The sequence below is a fragment of the Chanodichthys erythropterus genome, chromosome 23, assembly GCF_024489055.1.
Source record: "Chanodichthys erythropterus isolate Z2021 chromosome 23, ASM2448905v1, whole genome shotgun sequence".
Classification (NCBI taxonomy): Eukaryota; Metazoa; Chordata; class Actinopteri; order Cypriniformes; family Xenocyprididae; genus Chanodichthys; species Chanodichthys erythropterus.
In genome coordinates this window covers 24,695,810-24,719,542 of record NC_090243.1, presented here as the reverse complement: position 1 = coordinate 24,719,542, position 23,733 = coordinate 24,695,810, and the positions used below count along the sequence as shown (strand labels likewise).

At 40.2% G+C, this 23,733-nt stretch overlaps 1 protein-coding gene across 2 annotated transcripts; it reads left to right on the top strand.

Annotated features, from left to right (window-relative positions):
- The first annotated feature begins 9,282 nt into the window (after positions 1–9,282).
- On the top strand, positions 9,283–23,500 carry LOC137014291 (NXPE family member 3-like). 2 transcript variants are annotated; one of them, XM_067378542.1, is made up of 10 exons: positions 9,283–9,322; positions 9,825–9,945; positions 11,075–11,139; positions 15,014–15,385; positions 15,871–16,286; positions 16,616–16,686; positions 16,802–17,005; positions 22,470–22,810; positions 23,019–23,054; positions 23,180–23,315. In XM_067378542.1, the coding sequence occupies exons 2-9, from the start codon at positions 9,915–9,917 to the stop codon at positions 23,049–23,051; spliced, it is 1,533 nt and encodes a 510-aa protein (XP_067234643.1). In that variant the 5' UTR covers positions 9,283–9,322; positions 9,825–9,914; the 3' UTR covers positions 23,052–23,054; positions 23,180–23,315. The 2 variants fall into 2 exon arrangements, with proteins under 2 accessions (XP_067234643.1, XP_067234642.1); XM_067378541.1 differs by lacking the exon at positions 23,019–23,054 and having other exon boundaries at positions 23,180–23,500.
- Positions 23,501–23,733: the final 233 nt, after the last annotated feature.

Sequence of the window (23,733 nt, the reverse complement as noted above, 5' to 3'; positions counted from 1 at the left end):
AAATGAACCAAAGCTGGTTTGGTTTGCAACTGCCATAAAATCCAAAAGAAGAAGAAGAAAAAGTAAAAGAAAAAGAAACTTTATGAAATGCAGCTCACTAGACATGCATGGAGATCGCTCATAGATGAAACCATGCAGTCATAGAGTTAAAACAGAGCGTTAAAAGGCAGTTTCAATGTAAATTTAGGACATTTAGTTGCTGTTTGTTGTTTTATTTTTGTATTATTTTTGTCTTTGGCTGTTTTAGTACCTGGTTGAAAATAAGCACAAGGTCAGTTATGTATATTTAAGCATTTATATATGCCATAATTTGTTTTTATGCTCATTTTTATGCTTATTTGTGTTTGGATAATTAACTTGAAGTTGTTTATCATTAATGTTAGTCTTAATTTTTGTTAAATTGTTCTTATAGTCAATTGTTTCTTTTCATTTCTGTGAATCCTTGTAAATACTGATGTTGTTTTGTTTGTTTGTTGCAGCTCTTATGGTGTTGTGGAATAAGATGTATTGTGGAGTTAAACAAGGCTAATAAATGGAAAAAGGGACAATAGCATGCTTTCATGTTGTCTATGTTCTGTGTAGCATGTGGCTGGTGTTTTTCATCAACTGTGTGTTTTTATGTCATGTAATGTATGGACATGAAGTCGGTGAGAGTTCTCATTGGCTGCATGTTCTTGTGTCATACTGTGTGAGCACCAGTCCCGCCACTGATTGGACTGTGTTTTTCTTTGTTTTTATTTTTGTTCTAATAAAACCCCTTTAATCTCTGGATCATTGAGTCCTTCTTCATCCCTTGCCTCACCTGACAATAAGTAATATATATGTAAAAATATGTATTATAAATACATGAACATATATAATATATGGGATTGTTCCAATTTCTAATAGATTTCATATATAGCTGTGCATATATGTGCATTTATGTTTTTACTCTACATGAACATATAAGGACATTTCATATATGAGACATATATGTTAAAATATGTATTACACATACATAGACATATATAATATATGGGATAAATGTATATGTCAATATATGGAATTGTTCCAATTTCTAATAGCTTTCATATACGTTTTTACTTTATATGAGCATATATTACATATATTGATATTTCATATATGCACATATATTACATTTCCGTATGGGACGACATCTGGATGAGAGCAGAGAAAACGCCTCTAACAGGTAGTTAATCATCTGACAAAGAAACAAGCAAACAGCAGGGAGAAATACCCAAAACAATCAAAGAAGTAGTACAACAGGTGTGAAAGCAAATTGGCGCGAGCGCCGATAGTAATGACAAACAGCTGAAGCCAATAGGCAATGAAGGCAGAGGGAAAGGGAGAAAACAAGAAGAAAATCAAACCCGGCTCATGACAGTACCAGATACCAGATACTGGTAACCATGCCCTTGGCGGTGTACGTCCAGCAGTCTCCTAACCCTGTAAACAGGAGAACCCTTGACAAGAACAGGACAATGGGTGGGTTGGGCGGGAGCGCGAATAACTGGCTTAATTCAAGATACGTGGAAAACAGGGTGGACGCTTCGCAAGTTGGGAGGCAATTTGAATTTGATGGCTGCAGGACTAAGAACCTTAACTATGCAAAAGGGACAGATGAAGCGTGGCGCACTGCAGGGGTAAATCCTGAGTGGAAAGCCACACTTTCTGACCGCAAACGTATCTGGGTGCTTTGACACGACAGCGATTGGCGGTGCAACGTGTGCGCTCTCTGTTCTGGCACAGCGCGGCCCTCACTGTCCTCCAGGTGCGCTGGCAATGACGTATAAACGCTTGGACCGAGGGAACAGAGGCCTCTGTCTCTTGGGAGGAGACTAGACTGAAAGGGTAATAACCCTGTGGCTGACGAGGGAAGAGAATTATGGGCGTACTCAACCCACAGTAATTGTTCGCTCCAGGATGAGGGATTACGAAAGGCCAATGTACAGAGCATACGACTCAGAATTTGGTTAGTGCGTTCAGCTTCACCATTAGTTTGGGGGTGGAACCCTGACGACAAACTGGCTGAAGCGACAATCGGTTGGCAAAACTCCCTCCAAAACTGAGATGCAAATTGGGGCCCCCTGTCAGAAACAATATCCGAGAGGCCATGCAGATGAAAGATGTGTTCAATTACTATTTGAGCCGTCTCCCTAGCGGAGGGAAGTTTACAGAGCGGAACAAAGTGGGCGGCTTTAGAGAAGCAGTCAACAATGGTCAGAATGACCGTATTATTGGCAGACGACGGAAGCCCTGTCACGAAATCCATAGCGATATGGGACCATGGATGAGACTGAATCGGAAGAGGCCTAAGTAGTAGAGGTCTACAAAGAGGACCCGGGATCCGACCCGGGACCCGTACGGGTTCGGGTCTATATTTTAAATGGTCAGATGGGTCCAGGTCAGGTCCCAATCTATTACTTCGATTCCCGGGTCTGTTTAACATTGTGTGTATACCCAAGTCGATCTGATTCGGAGATCACCCGGCCGTGTTGGGAGTCAGTCAGTGCTGTGCGTGTTTTGTAACTTGCAAAGTATGAGCCGGGAAATAAAGTGGAAAAAAAAACACGAGCGACCCCAACCATCAGAAGCAGAGCAGGAGGAGTTAAAGCAAGCAAACAGTGATCATCGAGTTTTCCTATTCCTATTGTGTGCAACAGTAAAGCAAACAAACTTCAAATCTCAAAAACTGCTTGCAGCCTTGCACACTCACATTTAAATAACATATTTAAAATCATTAACAAAATCTGAGATGAACTATCACATTAATGTTTTCTATGACCCTCAAACTGTGTTTAAAAGCTTATGTTTCAGGTTGCTTCAGCTAACACGCATGTGCAGTCTCATGCGAGCGCACTTTCTTTCTCCTATTTTTATAATAATATTATGAATGAACTGTCTTGTTATAGAGTTTTGGTCAGAAAGCACAGAAATGATCGCAAATAAGTAATGCTAACGTCAACAGCCATGTCACTGAACAAGCAATCGTTATTATTCAAAAGGGCAAACAGTCAAAGTTATTTTATTATATGAGTTGACTCGAGTCTCAAGATACAACAAAATAATGCAAAACTGCAAAGTCGCATTTGTCATTGTAACGAAGTTCGTAAATATGGGAAGAAGGAGGCGGGAACCCGCGAACGTTCAAACAAAGTTTAATTCCAAAATAAACAAAGAACAAAACGAAAGTAATGCCGGCCACACAAACATAACAAAACATAAAATAAAGTCCAGGCCTGGTCCTCTCTCATCCTTCACTGATGTCGCTCCCCCTTTTATGCCTCCGGAGCTCCTCCGTGAGAGACTCGCAGGTGATGCTCATTATCACTCGCGTCACCGGCCTCGCGCCATTCCCTCACGGCTCTCGCCCGCCCTGCTCGTCACAGTCATCATGATAGCAAGTGGACTATTAAAGCTGGAATAATGAGTGGATTAAGCATTTCAATCGGCAAGAGAGGAATAATGATGATGAACTTTCTTGGCAAGTGCATCACAGTCAGGTACAATGGAGAAGGCTACTAACATTAGATTAGACAAGACAAAACGTTTTATTTTCGCAACTTGTTTATCGACTTATTAATAGCAATTTGCTGTGGAATAGACCCAGTCGGGTCTGTGCTTTCAAATAATAGACGGGTCCGGGTCGGTTCCGTGTAGCACATTTACAGGTCTCTTCAGGTTCGGGTATGAATTTTTGGACCCGTGAAGACCTTTACTAAGTAGTCCAGCGGGAGAACTACTCGACTTTGTCTGAGCGTATCACAAGCCCTTGTGGGCCACCAAAATCGCTGACTAATGGCCGCGAGAGTTCCTCTTACCCCAGGATGCACGACTAATTTAGAAGAATGCCCCTAGCAGAGGACAGCAGGACGAATAGACTTGGGAACGAATAACAGATCCCGGGGACATTGTCGAGGAACAGACACATTGGATAACGCCGTCTTTACCTTCCTCTCTACTGCCCAGGTAACGCCCCCAACCACACACCCGTCAGGTAAGATAGTCTCAGTGGTGGAGGCATCAGGCTTTGTGTTCTTAATGCCGGGCCGGAAAGAAATGGTAAAATCAAAGCGTCCAAAGAAAAGCGCCCTAACGAGCTTGGCGAGCATTTAGTCTCTTTTCCAAACTAATATATTCAAGGTTCCTGTGATCCGTCCATACTACGAATGGAACAGAGAAACCCTCTAACCAGTGACACCATTCACCTAGGGCCAACTGAACGGCAAGGAGTTCGCAGTTGCCAATATCATAGTTGCGCTCGGCCGGCGGGAGTCGGCAAGAAAAATAAGCGCACGGATGTATCTTTCCATCATGCGGCGAGCACTGAGAAAGCACAGCACCTACAGCCACATCAGAGGCATCAAACTCGACGATGAATTGTCTCTTGGGGTCAGGTGTTATTAGTATGGGACCTGTGGTAAACAGCTCCTTGAGTGTATTGAACGTGAGTTGCGCGGATTCGATCCAAACGAAACGAGTCTTAGACGAGGTGAGAGCAGTCAAAGGAGCGGCAATAAGACTGAAATTGGAGATAAATTGGTAAAAAAAGTTTTGCGGAGGTCCAGCTTCGTGAAAACTTTAGCTCCCTGCAAGATCTCAAAAGCAGACGACATAAGAGGCAAGGGATAACGGTTCTTGACTGTTATGTCGTTAAGCCCCCGATAATCTATAAAGGGACACAAGGACCCGTCCTACTTTTTCACGACGGATAAAGAGTACAACCGGCCGCGAGGAGGGGTAGTACCGGGAAGTAGCTCAATGCTACAATCATACGGGCGATGAGGAGGAAGAGAAGCAGCCCGGGAACGACTGAACACAGCCCGCAGATTGTTGCATTCCTCTGGCACTCCAGAAAAATCACCAGGCTCCTCCTGAAACAAAGAAACAGAAGAAACAGCAGGAACAGCAGACACAAGACATTGATCATGACACAGGACAAAATGGTCCCTTCGGCCCAGTTAATCTGAGGATTATGTTGAATGAGCCAAAGGATGACCCAAAACAATAGGGGCAATTGTTGAACGAAATATTAAAAAAGAAATAGTCTCTTGATGATTGCCAGAGATGGTGAGACTCACCGGAACGGTGACATGATGAATTCTTGACAGAGTGACAGAGCGAACACAGGGGTAAGATCCTCCAGCTCGCGTAAAGGAATGTCTCTCTCAAGGACCCAAGCCTCGTCCATGAATTTACCCTCCGATCCCGAATCAATGAAGGCTAAACAAGAAGCAACAGAGCCAGTCCAGCGAAGGGTGACGGGAATAGTGGTGCAAGTCTTTCCAGGAGGGGGATGCGAAGTAGCGCTAGACAGTACTCCCTGTTCTACTGGCGAGCGCTTCCTTTTAACGGGCAATATATAAAGTTTACTGTAACTGTGGGGGACTCAGTTTTTCTGTAATTGGTCCAAAATCTCATGTTCTAAAAGATGAAGTGCTGCACAGGCTATTTAAATGGTTAGTTCACCCAAAAATGAAAATTATGTCATTAATTACTCTCCCTCATGTCGTTCCACACCTGTAAGACCTTCGTTCATCTTAAGAGCACAAATTAAGATATTTTTGATGAAATCCGATGGCTCAGTGAGGCCTGCATAGCCAGCAATGACATTTCCTCTCTCCAGATCCATAAAGGTACTAAAATCATATTTCAAAACGCTGCCTCATGAAGCTTTCGGAGCATAATGAATCAGCATGTTGAATCAGTGGTTCGGAGCGCCAAAGTCACGTGATTTCAGCAGTTTAACACGCGATCAAAATCATGATTCGACACGCTGATTCATAACGCTCCGAAGCTTCCTGAAGCAGTGTTTTGAAATCGGCCATCACTATATAAGTCGTTTTTTGTTTTTTTTTGCGACACCAAAAATATTCTCGTCACTTTATAATATTAATATTGAACCACTGTACTCACATGAACTGATTTAAATATGTTTTTAGTACATTAATGGATCTTGAGAGAAGAAATGTCATTGCTGGCTATGCAGGCCTCACTGAGCCATCGGATTTCATCAAAAATATCTTAATTTGTGTTCTGAAGATGAACGAAGGTCTTACGGGTGTGGAACGGCATGAGGGTTTAATGACATTATTTTCATTTTGGGGTGAACTAACCCTTTAAGACAGTATTGACTATGACTTGATGATAAATAATAGACTAAAACAGTATTCTCTGCTCCTCAAACACATAAAACAGTAGCCTTTATATATAGAGAGACAGTTTCTCAAGGAAAAATGCTGTACTTATTCAAACAACCAGTTCTTTATTTACACTTGCAAATAAGCAAAGACACTCCAAGCTGCACACAGCACTTCATTCACAATAGAGGCGGGTGGATTTATGAGATATAAAACTACCAAAACACTTCATAAATTACTCAAATAAAGTCATTCTTCCAGAACAACAGAGAATGCCAATCTCCACTGCTGAGAATTCACTATAGTAAAGGTTTACATTTACAGTACAAAATTATTCCACTTTTGTATAGTTCATGGTAATGACATTTAAAGACTAACACCTGTGTAAGGGTTCAGCTACATCTAATTGTTTTGATAGTATTTCTATTATTATAGAAATTGCTGTCTTATTCAGTATTTCAGGATATTATGTATTAAGTTGTTGTCTAAGTGAGAAAAGCGTGGTATCTGTCAGTTATTAAACAATGAAGCACACGAGACAGGAGTAGCTAACTTCATCCATCATGTTTTCTCATCACATTCGTTCTCACACACATTATGTCTTTACACAACAGTTCAGACTTCCTTTTCAAAATCGTAGTTCACAATATAATTTGTGGGAATTTTAAATGGATTTAGCCTGATCAGAAGCAGATTCACTATGAATTTCTATCGTAACAGCTCTGTCCAGTGTGAAATCAGTTTCTTGTAAAAGTCTTCAGCTACAGTGTTAGCTTTTTGGACAGCTTTTGATCCATCATCCGCATCCTTATATGTCATAACTTTTTTTAGGCAAAGAGTAGAAAATTCGTTGTCCAAAAGTCTTGCAGAAAATCAAGATGTTTTTGACAAATGTGAGACGAGCGATTGTGTTCTTTTTGGTCATGGTCAGCAGTGCCCAGTCGTTTTTTTATTGTTGAATTATGAACACTGACCTTAACTGAAGCAAGAAAGGCCTGCAGTTCTTTAGATTTATTTTTTCTTTAGAAATTATCTTCACATAGGTCCAGGCAGGTTTGGACAGCTTTTTTACATTATTAAATTAAATCATTTAAAAACCTGAGTAAATACAAAATGCAGTTATCTTTGTGTAATATTAAAATATGTTTAATGACCTGAATCATTTAACCCTTGTGCAGTCTTCGTTTAAGGGACTACACTCGTGGTCTTCGGGGTCTCTGGAGACCCCGGAAACAAAATGCAATTTTGTAACAATACAATATATTTTTAAAAAACTAATGTAATTTTATTCTGTTTATTAATGTTTTTACTCAACATTTGTGTAGTTTTTGGAGGATTTGTGATATCTTTTTAATTTATATAAATAAATTAAAAAATATTTTTTTAAATAGGTTTTTATGCAAAAGCAGCTTTTTATGTAAAATTCACTTTATAAAAGGCCCAGATTTGTAACTTTCATTCATGTGGATAACATGGATAATTTGACATGGTTTAGTGTAAGATTTTTGCCCATATTTTGGAAAATGCAGTTATAAAAGTAAAAAAAACTAACATTTTTACCTGTAGATGGCTGCAGAGCTCCACTATTTGCTATGTGCTATTTGAATGACTGAAAGACATCTTTTCACAAGTTTTTTTTTTTTTTTTTTTTTTTCGGTTGGATTCATATCTAAATATTATGAAATCACAATTATAACAATAAAAATTACTTTTTGTCAAAGTTGAGCATTTTTTGTACTGAAAAAAAAAAAAATCAGTTTTTCAATAATATCATCAATAATGTAACCCACAGAGACCCCACTTAGAAACTGGAAAAAATCCATTCTCAAAATCAGAAACAACGCACAACACACACAGACAGAAATGAAGTGGCACACTTCCAAAAATGCAAAAAAACATCCCCAATACAAAATGGACATGCTCACACACACACGCGCACACACAAAAATAAAAAATATTTATTTTATTATTTTTATTATAAAACTATTATTGAAAAACTGATTTTGCCCTGCACAAAAAATGCTAAACTTTGACAAAGTAATTTTTATTGTTATAATTGTGATTTCATAACATTTAGATATGAATCCAACTGAAAAAAACTTGTGAAAAGATGTCGTTCAGTCAGTCAAATAGCAAATAGTGGAGCTCTGCAGCCATCTACTGGTAAAAGTGATAGTTTTTTTTTTACTTTTATAACTGCATTTTTCAAAAGATGGGCAAAAATCTTACACTAAACCATGTCAAATTATCCATGTTATCCCCATGAATGAAAGTTAGAAATCTGGGCCTTTTATAAAGTGAATTTTACATAAAAAGCTGTTCATGCATAAAGACCTATTTCAAAAAAATATTTTTTATTTATTTATATAAATTTAAAAGATATCATGAATCCTCCAAACACTGCACAAATGTTGAGAAAAAACATTAATAAACAGAGTAAAATTACATTGTTTTTTAAAAAATATATTATATTGTTACAAAATTACATTTTGTTTCCGGGGTCTCCAGAGACCCCGAAGACCACAAACGTAACTTTTTTTTTTACACCAACATAAAAACAAGATATCACTCCAATTTTTTTGTTATTTGTATATCTTAAAAGTGTTAACCACCGTACAAAGTCTCATACCATTTGAACAAAGAGAACATTTTTTTTTAAAAATTTGAGCAAACATCATTTACAGGTCAAAAAGACCCCGAAGACCGCACTAGTGTGGTAATGCAAAAAAAAAAAAAAAAAAAAAAAAACGCTGTATAATTTTTTTTTTTTTTTAAACTGCTTTGAGAAACAGGTTGAAGATCCAAACGCAGCTTTATTTTGGGAAATCCACAGTTGTAATCCACAAAACAGGCATGGGGTCAAAACCACAGGGCAAACAATTCAGGTAACAAAAGAGTCCAAGACACAGGCAAGGACAAGGAAAGCCAGGGAGACAGGCAGAAGAGCAAAGCCATAACATGAAAACCAGAAATAAATGCTCAGAATTGCAGTGTAACAAAAACAAGACATTTCATATTGGCAAGCATAAACAAGTTAATCACACACAGGTGGAAGTAATCAGACCTTACGTCATACCTTTGTTAGGCAATGAGTAGAAAATTCGTTGTCCACCTGTACCGAGGCAGTGAAGCAGTACAGCTCTCCGGCTGAGCAATCCCTGTGACATCATCAATAACTCAAGGTAATTTTCAAAAATCCCCCAAAAATCAAAACAGCATAGCAGGCTCACCGGGGCAAGGCAGGAGGGAAAAAATTGGGAAAGGCACATTAGCGATAGCCATCTTAACATGCTCAAACATGCATTTTAGTCTAGGACTAGTGAAATTAGGGGTCAATGTATTATGTGCCAAAGCAAGGAAACACAGTTTAGCCTACATAGACTGAATTTTGACCTATTGAGAAATCTGTCCAAGAGATTGTGTAAAACTTTTGACTCTTCACTTTTGAATGCTAATTTTGCAGTCCAATTTGAGGAAAACCATATGTTTGAAAATACAAGATTATAGTAACATGTTGTACAAACAGAGATTATGTGGAAAGGAAATACGTATCAATGTAATGAAAGCATGAGGTCAGGTTTTAAAAGAATGACTAGCTCTGCTATAAGGGTGATCAGTCTGGAGATTTGTAACACAAAATGTAACACTTGTGGGGGAAAAAAATGTAACACTGAATGTATACAGCAGGTTTAGCAGTCTGGAAACATCAGAACAACGCCGCAAGTTTCACCATGATACTAGTCACTATCTTATAGGAAACCGTCATATGTGACCATGTTCGTTCCACGGGCAGCTGATTCTTCAGGTAAATAGTAGTTTATAGGGAGTTTATTAAATGAGAAAATAAACATGATTAGAATATAAATCAAAACACGTTTTTATGCCACTCATTGTGTACTTGTACAACTATCTTTGTGAGTGCCAGTTTGAATTGTAGACCAGCAAAATGAGGACAAAGGGAGTAAAGTGAGGACAGTCCTTACATTCTGAGACTCATTTAAAGGCCTGTTTGAGAGTCAAGACTTGGTTTTAAAGATAAGGTTACAATTAAGTTAAAGGGATACCCCAGTGCATCCATGATGTAGGTGACTTTGTTTCTTCAGTAGAACACAAATGATGATTTTTAACTGCAAACGCTGCCGTCTGTCAGTCAAATAATGCAAGTGAATGGGAACTTGAACAATAAGAGTCGAAAAAACTTGCATAGACAAATCCAAATTAAACCCTGCGGCTCGTGACGACAAATTAATGTCCTAAGACATGAAATGATCGGTTTGTTTGAGAAACCAAATAGTATTTATATCATTTTTTACCTCTAATACACCGCTATGTCCAACTGCGTTCAGCATTCGCTTAGTGAGGTCTGATTGCGCTCTGACAGCGGCATTGATGTCAAGCACTATTGAAGTATATGCGCGAGACATTATTGCCGTTGTCAGAGCGCGATCAGACCTCACTAAGCGAGTGCTGAACACAGTTGGACATAGTGGTGTTTTAGAGGTAAAAAATGAGATAAATACTATTTGGTTTCTCAAACAAACCGATCATTTCATGTCTTAGGACATCAATTTGTCGTCACGAGCCGCAAGGTTTAATTTGGATTTGTCTATGCAAGTTTTTTCGACTCTTATTGTTCAAGTTCCCATTCACTTGCATTATTTGACTGACAGATGGCAGCGTTTGCAGTTAAAAATCATCATTTGTGTTCTACTGAAGAAAGAAAAAGTCACCTACATCATGGATGTGCTGGGGGTAAGCAGATAAACATCAAATTTTCATTTTTGGGTGAACTATCCCTTTAAGGTTAGATTTAGGGTAAATGTTTAAATTGTGATGGGTAAAGTAAATGTGAACGTCCTCACAAAGATAGATGTAGAAGAATATGTGTGTTAGGTCACATTTGCAATTTTTCACTCATTACATTATCTTATTAGTTCACAGGATCACACATCATTGTTTTTGGTTTTTGCTGCTATGTCTTTGGACATCCACCTGTATGGTAAGTTCATGTAAAACATTAAAGGGGTGGTTCAATGCGATTTTCACTTTTTTAACTTTAGTTAGTGTGTAATGTTGCTGCTGGAGCATAAACAGTATCTGCAAAGGTACAGCGCTGAAAGTTCAATGCAAACAGAGATATTGTCTTTATAAGTTATGGCAGTTTAATGCCTACAAAAACGACTGGTTTGGACTACAACCATAGACTGTAAAAAAATATGGACGTAGTGTCCGTGACGTCGCCCATAGATTTCTGAACAGCAGTTTTGACGCGCAAATGAGGCCGCGGCCATCTTAGCTGCGCGTCACCGCACGTCACTCCCGGATAACTGAAAATGGGCAAAGAAGCGGGAGGTGGTTTGAGCTGATGGGACTGGTTGCTGAAACCACGCTCGCCTAGCTTGACGTGACCATGTTAGCAAGCAAAGGAGCTATCTATCTAGATGCTATCTAAATTATTAATGAAGATAAGTTTTATCATCAGAAAGTTCTAAAGGTTTACTGTCAATCTACAGTGTGTTTTTTTTTTTTTTTTTTTTTAAAAAACACACCTCCATATAGATGCTCCAACACCAGTAATTTGTGTTGGGTGTGCAAATAACAACATGGAAAATTAAAATGGGACTTCATACCTTTATAATAGAGATTGCGAGATGAATCCAATCTGTGGCACTTGGGTAAAATATAAATGTCCATTGCAAAACAAAAAACGGTACTTTTTGTCCATGAAATATTGATATATTCCATTGTTTGCATAACATTTCTTCTGAATGATCTGCTCTCTGTCATCGTTCTTCAAGAAAGGATGCAATCTGAGCAGCGTTTATGTTGTAAAACTGTATACGATCATATCTAACAAACAAATGAGCCCGTGTCCAAAGTATATTTTTTGAAAATGGTACAGGAATTTTGTCCCACTCTTCTTATTCTTTGGTAAACAGGATATCAATTGAATTTAAGTCTGGACTTTGACTAGGCCTCTCCAAAACCTTAAAGGGTTCACATATGGCCAGGCAGGTTTGGCCAGCTTTTTTCTATTATTAAATGAAATCATCATTTAAAAACCTGAGTAAATTATCTTTACTGCTGTTATCTTAAGTGTAACGTTGCAAAAAATAAAAAAATTGGGAAGGGGGAAATACTTTTTCACAGTGCTGTGTATATGTTTTTTTTTATTTATTATTATTATTATTATTATTTTAGTTTTTTTTTTTTTTTACAAACCGCTTCGAAACACCGGTTGAAGATCCAAATGCAGCATTATTTTGGGTAACCATATTTTGGGTAACTTTGACATTTCAAAGAGTGAATGAACAAACATGGCTTATATTGGCAAGCATAAACGAGTTAATCACACACAATAAGACCATAATGAGACCAGGCAATGGGTTATCGCAATGTAGTTCATAATGAGACAGCAAGAGTGCCCTCTGGTGGAGATCATGGGCACTCAGCTGGCAGATGTAACCTGTATATACTGTATATATTCATTCTTTCTATCAAACTTTTTATTTGCATCTCTTCTTGTTTAGTGTAATACATTTGTCTATTTAATCCAACTGATCTGTGTCTCTTCTTCATCATACCTTCTGATAACACGCTTGACAAACACCATTACATATTTTATGGATTTTGTCAATTACATATGATGGTGTGATAGGTTAATTCAGCAGCAGGACTGGTTTGAAATATGTATATTGCATTGTTTGCTACTGTATTAAATGATTAAAATGTTTTGTTGTGATGATTAAACCAAATGATACATTACATATGACAATGATATTGTGTTTTTAACAATAATTACGTGGAAAGTAAACTATAATCTATAATAATAATGCTTCAAATAAAGAAAAGTCTAGCTTTAACTTCAATGTTAGTAATGTTAACGGTCCCGTATAGTTGGACCTTTGACTGACAGCAGAAGTTTAGGACCATTTTGCAGCTTATTCCAGCCAAGAACCCTCTTAGACGGGTAGAGCCGCTTGACTGATGTGTAAAGTAATCAGTCACAGTTAGTTTTGTTCATATGTGCCGTTTAATATCAGAGAGATTTTATACTAGTGTGGAAAAGGCTCATTTTAATAGCTGAAGCGAGAGTATCTTTCAAGTATTTGATCTCTCTAACCTCTATGCACATACTGTACATCACAACAACTAGACTCCAGATTATAGAAATATATTAGTTGCACAACACTGCTCTACAGTGGCCAAACACAGTAACTACACCAACACTGGAACTGAGAAAAATCTCTTCAAAGTTATTTGATGAATTCAGGTTGATTAGGACACTTTTGCCATTGAGATGACTGGGGAAACTGTTCCAATCAACCTGATTTCTATATCACTTGATTTAACAGACAAACCTTTCTGCCACAAAACAAATTGGATATCTGATTTGACAGGAGCCGTTTGCTATCTGTAAAATGAATTTAAGGAGACTTTAACTTTACCAAACGCATAAGACACAATACATGGAAATCTACGCACAATTTGTAACACACAAACACACACAGCAGGATCTCCAGCTCGACAGAAAAGACCAACCACAAGACTTCACTTAAATATTTACTCAAATAGAGTTGAACTTACTTTTTTTTTTTAAAGTACACTGCCCTCCAAAAGTTTGCAAACACCCCTGGCAAAGTGTGGTTTTGGACAATATCTGCATAAATCCTTATCGTTTTTTTGGTGCAAATGCCTTACAGTAACTTGACATTATCATTGAAGACGAGCAATAATAATTTTCATTTTGATTACATAATAATGGCAATATATACATGTCAAAGTCAGTCATGCCCCTTTGCCAGCTGTGATGCTGGTTACTGGTTTAAACAAATAAAAATAAAAATAAAAAATAAGGAAGGAAATAATGCTCTTCTCCTACATGTGAGCTGCATCTAGATCAAATTTTGTGGTGATAGCATAATGTCATTAAAAGTCACAGCATTTGGAACCAAGGTAGCCTTTTTGTTTAGCCCTTGACACCCCCTAATGGGCATTTTTAAAATTGTTCCTTCATGGATTTAATGGATTATATTGATGTGTGGACTCATTTTAATCGGGAGAATCTGCTGTAAATAATGATTTTCCACAATCAAAGCATGTTTCCTGAAGTTACGATCGAAAATGTGACAAATCAGTATATTATTTACATATGGGTCTTGCGGGGCTTCACGTACAAAAACTCGCTAAAAAAAGTTTAGTCAAAGCTCAAAACAATTATGCTAGTTGTATTCAACTCTGTGAGACCTTTCAAATGACATATGACACATGATTATCTGAGCTGTACGATGTTTTTGACACATTGCAGCACATAATACAAAAAGTATATTTTTTCTATTTATCAGCAAATAACTCAGCACTATTTAGGAGTTAATCAAAACCTCACTTTTCTAGGGCGTTTCCAAATTTTTGGAGGGCAGAGTATATTACTTTTCAGAGTAAATAATTTGCTTAAACATTTTTTTAAACTACTGAATTAAAATTCTCTCTTTTCTCGTAGTACTTACAGAGAAACAGACAAGTACAAAAATAACAAAACACTTATAAAAAGAGTTGTTCAGTAGGTAATATAACCCGTAATGTCAAGGGATCTTTTGTACGGCATGCATAGCTCTAGGGGTCAGAATATAATAATAGTCTAAATGTGTTTTTAAAAGAAAATGGTGTATGTTTTAAAGGCTATTTTATTGAGTGCAATACTGTGTTAAACAGAGCAGGTGAGAAAAAGGACAGTAACACATTACTTTCCAGAAAAAAGTAACATAATTAATGTTGAAATGCATTACTTAAAAGTAACTTTCCCTGACACTGTTGGTCTGTGATCATACAACACTAACATTTAAATAAAAACTGATTTCTTGGCCATCTTTCAGACTTTATGGAGACTCCTGGAGAGCGGTCATCGGATACGACAATTCCAGCCGCCCATTCCTAGATGTGAGAAAGGAAAACGGATACAAACAAATTCCTCATCTGTAATTTCCATTCATGACATGGGAATCAGTGAAGAGGAATGGGAAAGGCTACAGAAGGCTCTGGACTGGCCCGGTCCAGATCAAGAAATCACTCGGCTGAATCAGAGCACAAGTCCAGTCCACTCAACATTCTCTATCGTGGGACTCAAGGAGAGTTACAAAGTGGGAGAAAAGATCTCCGTTACCATCACAGCCAGAGACCACAACAAGAACCTGAAAAGATATGGAGGAGATTTCTTCAAAGCAAAACTATTAAATTCAACGCTCAAAGTGTGATATATATAAAATATATAAATATTTGTATTCTGAGTTTCATTTGCCTGTTAAAGGGATCATGAATTGAGAAATCAACTTGCACTGTTCGTTAGTGTGCAGAAATTAAGTTGCAATATCGAGATCAATGCTTTCATGAGCTCAACAACATGTCTGTGATCGGCTACAATGTTCATCACTGCAACCTTTCAACCTGACACGCCCCTTAAAAGAGAGCATTCAAGTCTAAAATCAGGGTAGAAAAAATGCATTTTATTTCTAAATTGACCATTTTTGATGTAAAAATCATACTTACATTATAAGTGCACCCCAGGAAATAATATAAAACAGTAAAACAACGCAGTTTATGACCCCTTTAATGGTTGATTTATTTACAAAAGTTTATATATTATAGTTTTATATGCTTTTAAAATTGGCTTTATCAACAGACATGTAATGCAGTTTTCTGCATTACACTTTAACCTTCTCCATTCTTCTTGTAGGCGAGTGTGTACGGAGAGGTTGAGGATCACCGTAATGGGACTTACTCTGTTGCTCTTCTTCTGCCCTGGGAAGGTCAGGCACAAGTTTATGTACGTCTAGAGCACTCCAGTGAGGCTGTGCAGATTCTTAAAAAATACAGGGAGACTTCATTCCCACGCAGCCACTATAACGGCCACTTTGAAGGGCCAGGACCCAATCAAACCAGGATCAGTGAAGTCGTACAGTGTAATCTTAAGTGGGGTGCAGATGGAAGCTGGAGGAAAGGCGACTGCTGCTGTGAGTATAAGGATATAAAAACAGGGACGGTGTGGCAGTGTGAGAGACCGAAGAAACTTTCTTGTGACAACCTGGTTCATCACTCAAGAGGAAGATTTGAAGACCCATTAAGTCCTCTTGAAAAGCAAATTTTCACAAAGTAAGTGAGAAAGGATTCAAAAGAGAGAAACAGAGGAAAAACTGCAGAAAATGTATTATATTTTTTGGTAATACTTTAGTATAGGGAACACAAACTATTGACTATGCCTTTTCCCTCATTAAACTCCTAATTTACTGCTTATTAATAGTTAGTAAGGTAGTTGTTAAGTTTAGATATTGGGTAGGATTAAGAATGTAGAATATGGTCATGCAGAATAATATGTGCTTAATAAGCACTAATAATATTCAGCCAATATTCTAGTAATATGCATGCTAATAAGCAACTAGTTAAAAGACCCTAAAATAAATTGTTAGCATTTTTTTCTCCAGGACATTAACAAATGTTGCTATTACTGGAGACACACAGATCATTAATGTCCTTCCCAACGCTGCAGGCATTGGTATGTTCACATATCAGCACGGATATAATCTAAAATCAATAGTTAGTTTCAAGAGAATTAAGAACTTGCATAAAACAGCACAGTCTCTCTTCAAGTAAATGTATCTTTGCTTTAGGCACAATGGAGAGATGCAGATCTGGCATGACAACACCAGTTCCTGCAGGGTTCTATCTGAAAGATGTCTGGAAGTCTTTTGTGTGCAACACCCAACAGTTCAGTTCTTCACAAATGGGAAACTGTCTTAAAAACAAAATTGTCTACTTGATGGGAGACTCCACCACAAGACAGTGGTTTGAGTATTTCGAAAGAAAAGTGCCAGGTTAGTTTATCGACGGAATAAATGACATTCATCTTAAAACATATTCTCATGTTATTTAAACGTTGTCATAAAAGTAATATAACTGAAATACATATGAATTAATTAATTAGCATACAGAGGCCCCAGAAAGTATTTAGACACTTAATCAACAAATGCATGAATTTCTTTGCGTTATATCAGAATATTAAACCAAGTGGCAAAACATTTATTTAAAGTTTTAAAGATCTCACACTTTAAAAGTACACCATGTTACGGTGTCCATATTAGGACTTTCTCAAACCTCAGTCATACAACGAAAAGGAGTCATGCCTCAGACTGAAAAGCTTTCAGTCATCGGACAAAACGGCATCGCGCCTCAGACTGAAAGGCTTCAGGTCTCAGGAAAAACGACGTCAGGTGTCAGGTCTCGTACAATTAGACATCGAACTAAACAGCCTCAGACCAAAAGGCTTCAGACAAAAAGGAATCAAACTCAAAGGCATCACATCAGATGAAACTTACTTAGAAAGAAGCAAATTGCCCCGCCTCAATGTGATGTCACGTGCACGCAGTTTTCTGTTAAATGTTACCGTCACTAACCCGTATAAAACATATCCCACTGAGATTTTGTAAATTTGTATTATTCACTAGTTTTATTTGCATGTAGGCTATAAAATGTTAGCAAAATAACACATTGCAACTAGCTTGCATTGCAAACTATCGTGAACACATACGAAAATTAACCATGGTTAAAAGTGTGTTAACTATGATTTTTTTTTTTGTCAGATTGATAGGCTATTTGTATAACAATAATTTTACTACAAATACCTTAAACTATGGTATAGCAAAACCATGGTTAATTTGTGGTTACCATGGTTAACTACAATAACCATTTTGTTTTATTTGTAGTAAACCCATGGTTCATCTTTATAAGAGAGGTAAAAAAAAATATTTCGAACTATTTGAATGCGTTGTTTTAGGTAGGCTATGTAACGATCACCATCTGTTCCTGCTCACTCCGGACTCCATTTCCCGTAATCCTCCCTTGCCTATCACGTGCACTCAATCCACCAATCACATGCGGCCACATACAGCCTAGCACTCCACACTGATCACCACACCCAGCTGCACATCATTACCAGGACTATAAAGGACTTTCACACACACCACCTCACCGCGAAGTCTTGATTACCATTGTGTCATTTCTGAGCGTCTCTATCCCGTCTGCCGGCTTGTTATCGTTCCTGCCTGTTTCTTGTTTTTGACCCGTTGCTGCCTGTCCTGATCTTTGCCTGTCCCTTGACTACGACTCTGCCTGTTCCTCACTGTTCCTGTTTGTTCCTGTTTTGACCCTGCCTGTACGACCACTCTCATTTGTAAATAAATGCTGCACTTGGATCTCCGGCCTGAGTCTCCATTCGTAACAGAAGACTTCGCCAACTACGATCCAGCAGCTTCTATGAGTGTGTCCAGCCTCAGCATGGACCCAGCCATATGTCTTGTCAGCCTTCGTCAAGGTAACTGTACCCTGGAGGCACATATTCAAAAGTTTCTGGATATAGCCCACCTATCTGATCTACCTGACTGTGCCCTCATTGACTTTTTTATTCATGGATTAAACGAACCACTTAAGGACTATGTATTCACCAATGGTCCACGAGGGTCGTTCGTGGAGTTCTTGGACTTTGTCCTGCTCACCGTTCAACTTTTACTGTGGGGGTCGCGGAGGAACGCAACACCACGCTGAACCAAATAATGGCGGCTGCTAAAGGCCGCGCACACAAAATGGCGGATGCTACAACACCCCGTCACGCCTTCGCTGATTGCCCAGAGTCACGTCACGTCTCCGCTGATCGCCCAGAGTCACGTCACGTCTCCGCTGATCGCCCAGAGTCACGTCACGTCTCCGCTGATCGCCCAGAGTCACGTCACGTCTCCGCAGATCGCCCAGAGTCACGTCACGTCTCCGCTGATCGCCCAGAGTCACGTCACGTCTCCGCTGATCGCCCAGAGTCACGTCACGTCTCCGCTGATCGCCCAGAGTCACGTCACGTCTCCGCTGATCGCCCAGAGTCACGTCACGTCTCCGCTGATCGCCCAGAGTCACGTCACGTCTCCGCCGATCGCCCAGAGTCACGTCACGTCTCCGCCGATCGCCCAGAGTCACGTCACGTCTCCGCCGATCGCCCAGAGTCACGTCACGTCTCCGCCGATCGCCCAGAGTCACGTCACGTCTCCGCCGATCGCCCAGAGTCACGTCACGTCTCCGCTGATCGCCCAGAGTCACGTCACGTCTCCGCTGATCGCCCAGAGTCACGTCACGTCTCCGCTGATCGCCCAGAGTCACGTCACGTCTCCGCTGATCGCCCAGAGCCACGTCATGTCTCTGGATCTGTCCAAGGGTGCAGAGGACTACGTTCCAGTGTGACTGATCCACCGCTGATTTTAGCCCGAGCGGCTGGCATTCCTAAGCCTCCGCAGGCCGCTTCGCACTCAAGCCCGGCGGTCGCTTCGCTCTCAAGCCCACCGACCGCTACACTCTCAAGCCTGGTGGCCGCTTCGCACTCAAGTCTGCCGGCCGCTTCGCTCTCAAGCCCGGTGGCCGCTTCACTCTCAAGTCTGCCAGCCGCTTCGCTCTCAAGCCCGGTGGCCACTTCGTACTCAAGTTCACCGGCTGCAACGCTCTCAAGTTCGGCGGACGCTTTGCACGCAAGTTCGCCAGCTGCAACGCTCTCAAGTTCGCCGGCTGCAACGCTCTCAAGTTCGCCGGTTGCCATGGACTCAAGCGCCCTGGATGTGATGGACAAGATGGCTGCTTTGCCAGTGTCCACGGGCAAGATGGCCGCCCCCTCGGAGCTTAAGGATATAGGGAGCGTTCCAGCCATTGAGTCTGCTCCAGAGACCGCTCCAATCGGCGAACCATCGCCTCACTCTCGGAGGAAGAGGAGGAGGGGGAAGAAGGCGTCGTCCTCTCCTCAAGACACAGACGCCCTTCAAGAGGCCGCTGTGGGCCTGGAGACCATTCCAGAGGTCTCTCCTACTCCGCCCAAGCGCTTTGCCCTGCCGGCACCACCCGAGCTCCTCGCCCTGCCGGCGCCACCCAACCACTTTGCTCTGCTAGCACCACCCAAACGCCTTGCCCTGCCGGCGTCTTCCGAACTCCTTGTCCACGAACCTGCTACGGGCCCCGCTGAAATCCCCAAGAACTTTTTTTTTGGGGGGGGGCAGTGTACCTGAGGGTGGGGAACTTGTGGGTGGGGACCCTGCTCAACCATGGCCGTTAAGGACCCCTGAACTGCTATGGCCATCTATGGACTCTGACCCGCTGGGGTCACCTATAAACTATGACCCACTGGGGTCACCTATGGACTCTGACCCGCGGGGGTCACTTATGGACTCTGTCCTGCCGTGGCCGCTTGAGCCACCTGATCTGCCGTGGTTACCCAAACCACCTGACCTGCTGTGGCTGCCCGAGCCACCTGACCCGCCTGATCTGCCGTGGTTGCTCAAGTCACCTGACCTGCTGAGGTTACCCAAGCCACCTAACCTGCCGTGGCTGCCCAAGCCACCTGACCTGCCGTGGTTGCCCGAGCCACCTGACCTGCTGTGGCCGCCCGAGCCACATGACCCGCCGTGGCCGCCCGTGGCTCTTGATCCTCCGTGGCTGCCCATGGCTCCTGACCCTTCATGGCTGCCCGAGTGCATGGATCTACATTGGGGACCCTGTTCTTGTCTGCATGCAGGTCCCCAATGCACCCACCCCCCCTCCCTCCCTAGCTGTTCCTTTCACGCCGCGAGGACGCGCCTTCCGGAAGGGGGGCGTTATGTAACGATCACCATCTGTTCCTGCTCACTCCGGACTCCATTTCCCATAATCCTCCCTTGCCTATCACATGCACTCACTCCACCAATCACCTGCGGCCACATACAGCCTAGCACTCCACACTGATCACCACACCCAGCTGTACATCATTACCAGGACTATAAAGGACTTTCACACACACCACCTCACCACGAAGTCTTGATTACCATTGTGTCATTTCTGAGCGTCTCTATCCCGTCTGCCGGCTTGTTATCGTTCCTGCCTGTTTCTTGTTTTTGACTCGTTGCTGCCTGTCCTGATCTTTGCCTGTCTCTTGACTACGACTCTGCCTGTTCCTCACTGTTCCTGTTTTGACCCTGCCTGTACGACCACTCTCATTTGTAAATAAATGCTGCACTTGGATCTCCGGCCTGAGTCTCCATTCGTAACAGGCTACAGCTGATTTGTGTACAGCAGTTACCAAGGAAACGGTTTTATTTCTGCTGTTCCAGCACCACCTACTGTCAGAGAGTCGATTAGGCAAGGCAATTTTATTTATTTAGCAAATTTCACACACAATTCAAAGTGCTTTACATAAAAAGGAAACAAATACATAAAAATAAAAATGGAATGCATTAAAAATAACAATAAAAAAAGATTACCACTTTCTGGTTGGAAGAGTCACATTTACATTTTCATTCAGCCCTTTTAGTCTGATGCCTTTTAGTCTGAGTCCGTTTCATCCGATGCCTTTTCGTCTGAAGCCTTTTGGTCTGAGGCTGTTTAGTTCGATGCCTAATTGTACGAGACCTGACACCTGACGTCGTTTTTCCTGAGACCTGAAGCCTTTTAGTCTGAGGCATGACGCCTTTTTGTTGTATGACCGAGGTGTGAGGAAGTCCTAATATGAACACCGTACCATGTTTTTTCCTCACTGCAAAATGTAATTGCAAATTTTTTTTTGCATCTAATGCATTGGCAAAATGAAAATTCTGTCATTTACTCGCCCTCATGTCATTGCAGACTTGTATGACTGGCCTTCTTTTTGTGGAATACAAAAGATTTTGTTAACTTGTTTTCATACATTTGGATCCCATTAAGGCCTTTGCACACTGAGTCTGAAATCTTCAAATGTGTTTTTTCGTATTCGTAATTGTAAAAACTCATCACGCACAGAGACCTTGCAAACTGAGTTTGATGCGTATTAATGAATCCGTTGTGAAAAAAATCAAAACGTCTCTCAAAATGCATGCCACGAATGCAAAAATCGCAGAAAATGGAACCTGATGTGAATATTTTTATGATGGACGAAAGTTTCGGAGGCAGTGTGCAAACGTGATTGACATAACGTGAGGTCGACTATATTTTACGGATGATAGATGTATGCATTTTTGGGGGCTTCAAAATCACACCCTCTATTCAATACCATTAGAAAGCTTGGAAGAGCCAGGATATTTTTAAATATATTTCCAATTGTGTTCTCTGAAAGAAGAGAGTCATATACACCTAGGATGGCTTGAGGGTGAGTAAATCATGGGATAATTGTCATTTTGGGTGAACTATCACTTTAAGTGCCCATATACTTTAGGGGGCTGCTGTGTACAATAAAAAGCAACTTTGTAAAGCTGTTTAAGTAATTAATTAAGGAATAAGTTTAATGTTAGTTTCACTTATCTTATTTAGGCTTGCAAAGAATGGACCTACACACTCCTCGTACCGGCGGACCCCTGATGGCTGTAGAGATGAAAAATAATATCATTGTTCACTGGAGGCCACACGGTGTTCCTTTACGGTTTACTAAAATGCTCATTACTGACCTGCATTATATCAGCAATGATATTGATGAAATAGCTGGTGGTCCTCATGCAGTCGTTGTCTTTACAATCTGTGCCCACATGGTGTTTCACCCAATAACATTTTATGTGCATGAAGTGGCCAAAATCCGTCAGTCTGTTGTTGCACTGCTGAGTCGTGCACCAGAGACTACCGTCATCATCAAGTCTGGAAACACTGCAGGACTAAAGGTACAAATGCTTATTTTCCAATCCTACTTTGTTTTCAAAAGTATTGTATTTGTAATATGAAAATGGTCACCATTCACTTGACATTCTGCTAACTTTTTTGTTCAATAAAAGACAAATATAAACCTAAGTAGAAAACATGAGGATATGTAGATGAATCTTTTTTTTTTCTTTCTTATTTTAAATTAATTCTTTTTTTTCTATTGGATAGGCCTATAAAGTCAAAGTTCAGTGTCAGGTATAACAGGTGACAGACAAAAATTTAAGTAACCCACTCAGCACTATTTCTGGTAGACAATACAAACAATGTAGTTTGCCTAAACCAACCAAGTTAATATTAATGCTTATATTATTGTTTTTGTGTTTTTACAGAATATTTTTCAAAGTGATTGGTATTCAATGCAGCTGAACACAGTGATGCAGGAGATGTTCAGAGATATTGATGGAGTAATCTACTTCGATGTTTGGCAGATGACTTCATGCCACTATCTACATGAAAATATTCACCCAGGACCTGTTATCGTTGCTAATGAAGTCAACATGTTGTTCTCATATATCTGTCCTGCCTGACACAATGGAATAATATTTAACTTGCTTTGTTATGATATACCATGCAATGTACATACAAAAATGAGCATCTGTCAGAAACATCTGTAACACATTGTAAACCTGTATAATCTCAAAATTAAAATATAGCTGCAAGCAAAAATTAAGGAGCCAATCACAACAGAAGCAAATAAAGAAGCTAGCAGTAGACCAACAATGTCATGATAGCAACTGAGACAAAGACACTGCATGTCAGTTTTGATGTCAATTAGACCAACGGTACTGTAGTTAGAGCCAGAACTACGGTATTGTTGGACTCGGCAAGGATTCAGGAATCCAAGGAGATGACTCGGGTGAAAATAAGTCAACCACATCCAAAG

Excerpts from the sequence above, each read along its gene's own strand:
- LOC137014291 (XM_067378541.1), top strand. The coding sequence starts at position 9,915 with ATGTTCGTTCCACGGGCAGCTGATTCTTCAG. Across the intron at positions 11,140-15,013 it reads TTTGGACATCCACCTGTATG|ACTTTATGGAGACTCCTGGA; the intron begins GTAAGTTCATGT and ends GCCATCTTTCAG. Across the intron at positions 22,811-23,179 it reads GAAACACTGCAGGACTAAAG|AATATTTTTCAAAGTGATTG; the intron begins GTACAAATGCTT and ends GTGTTTTTACAG.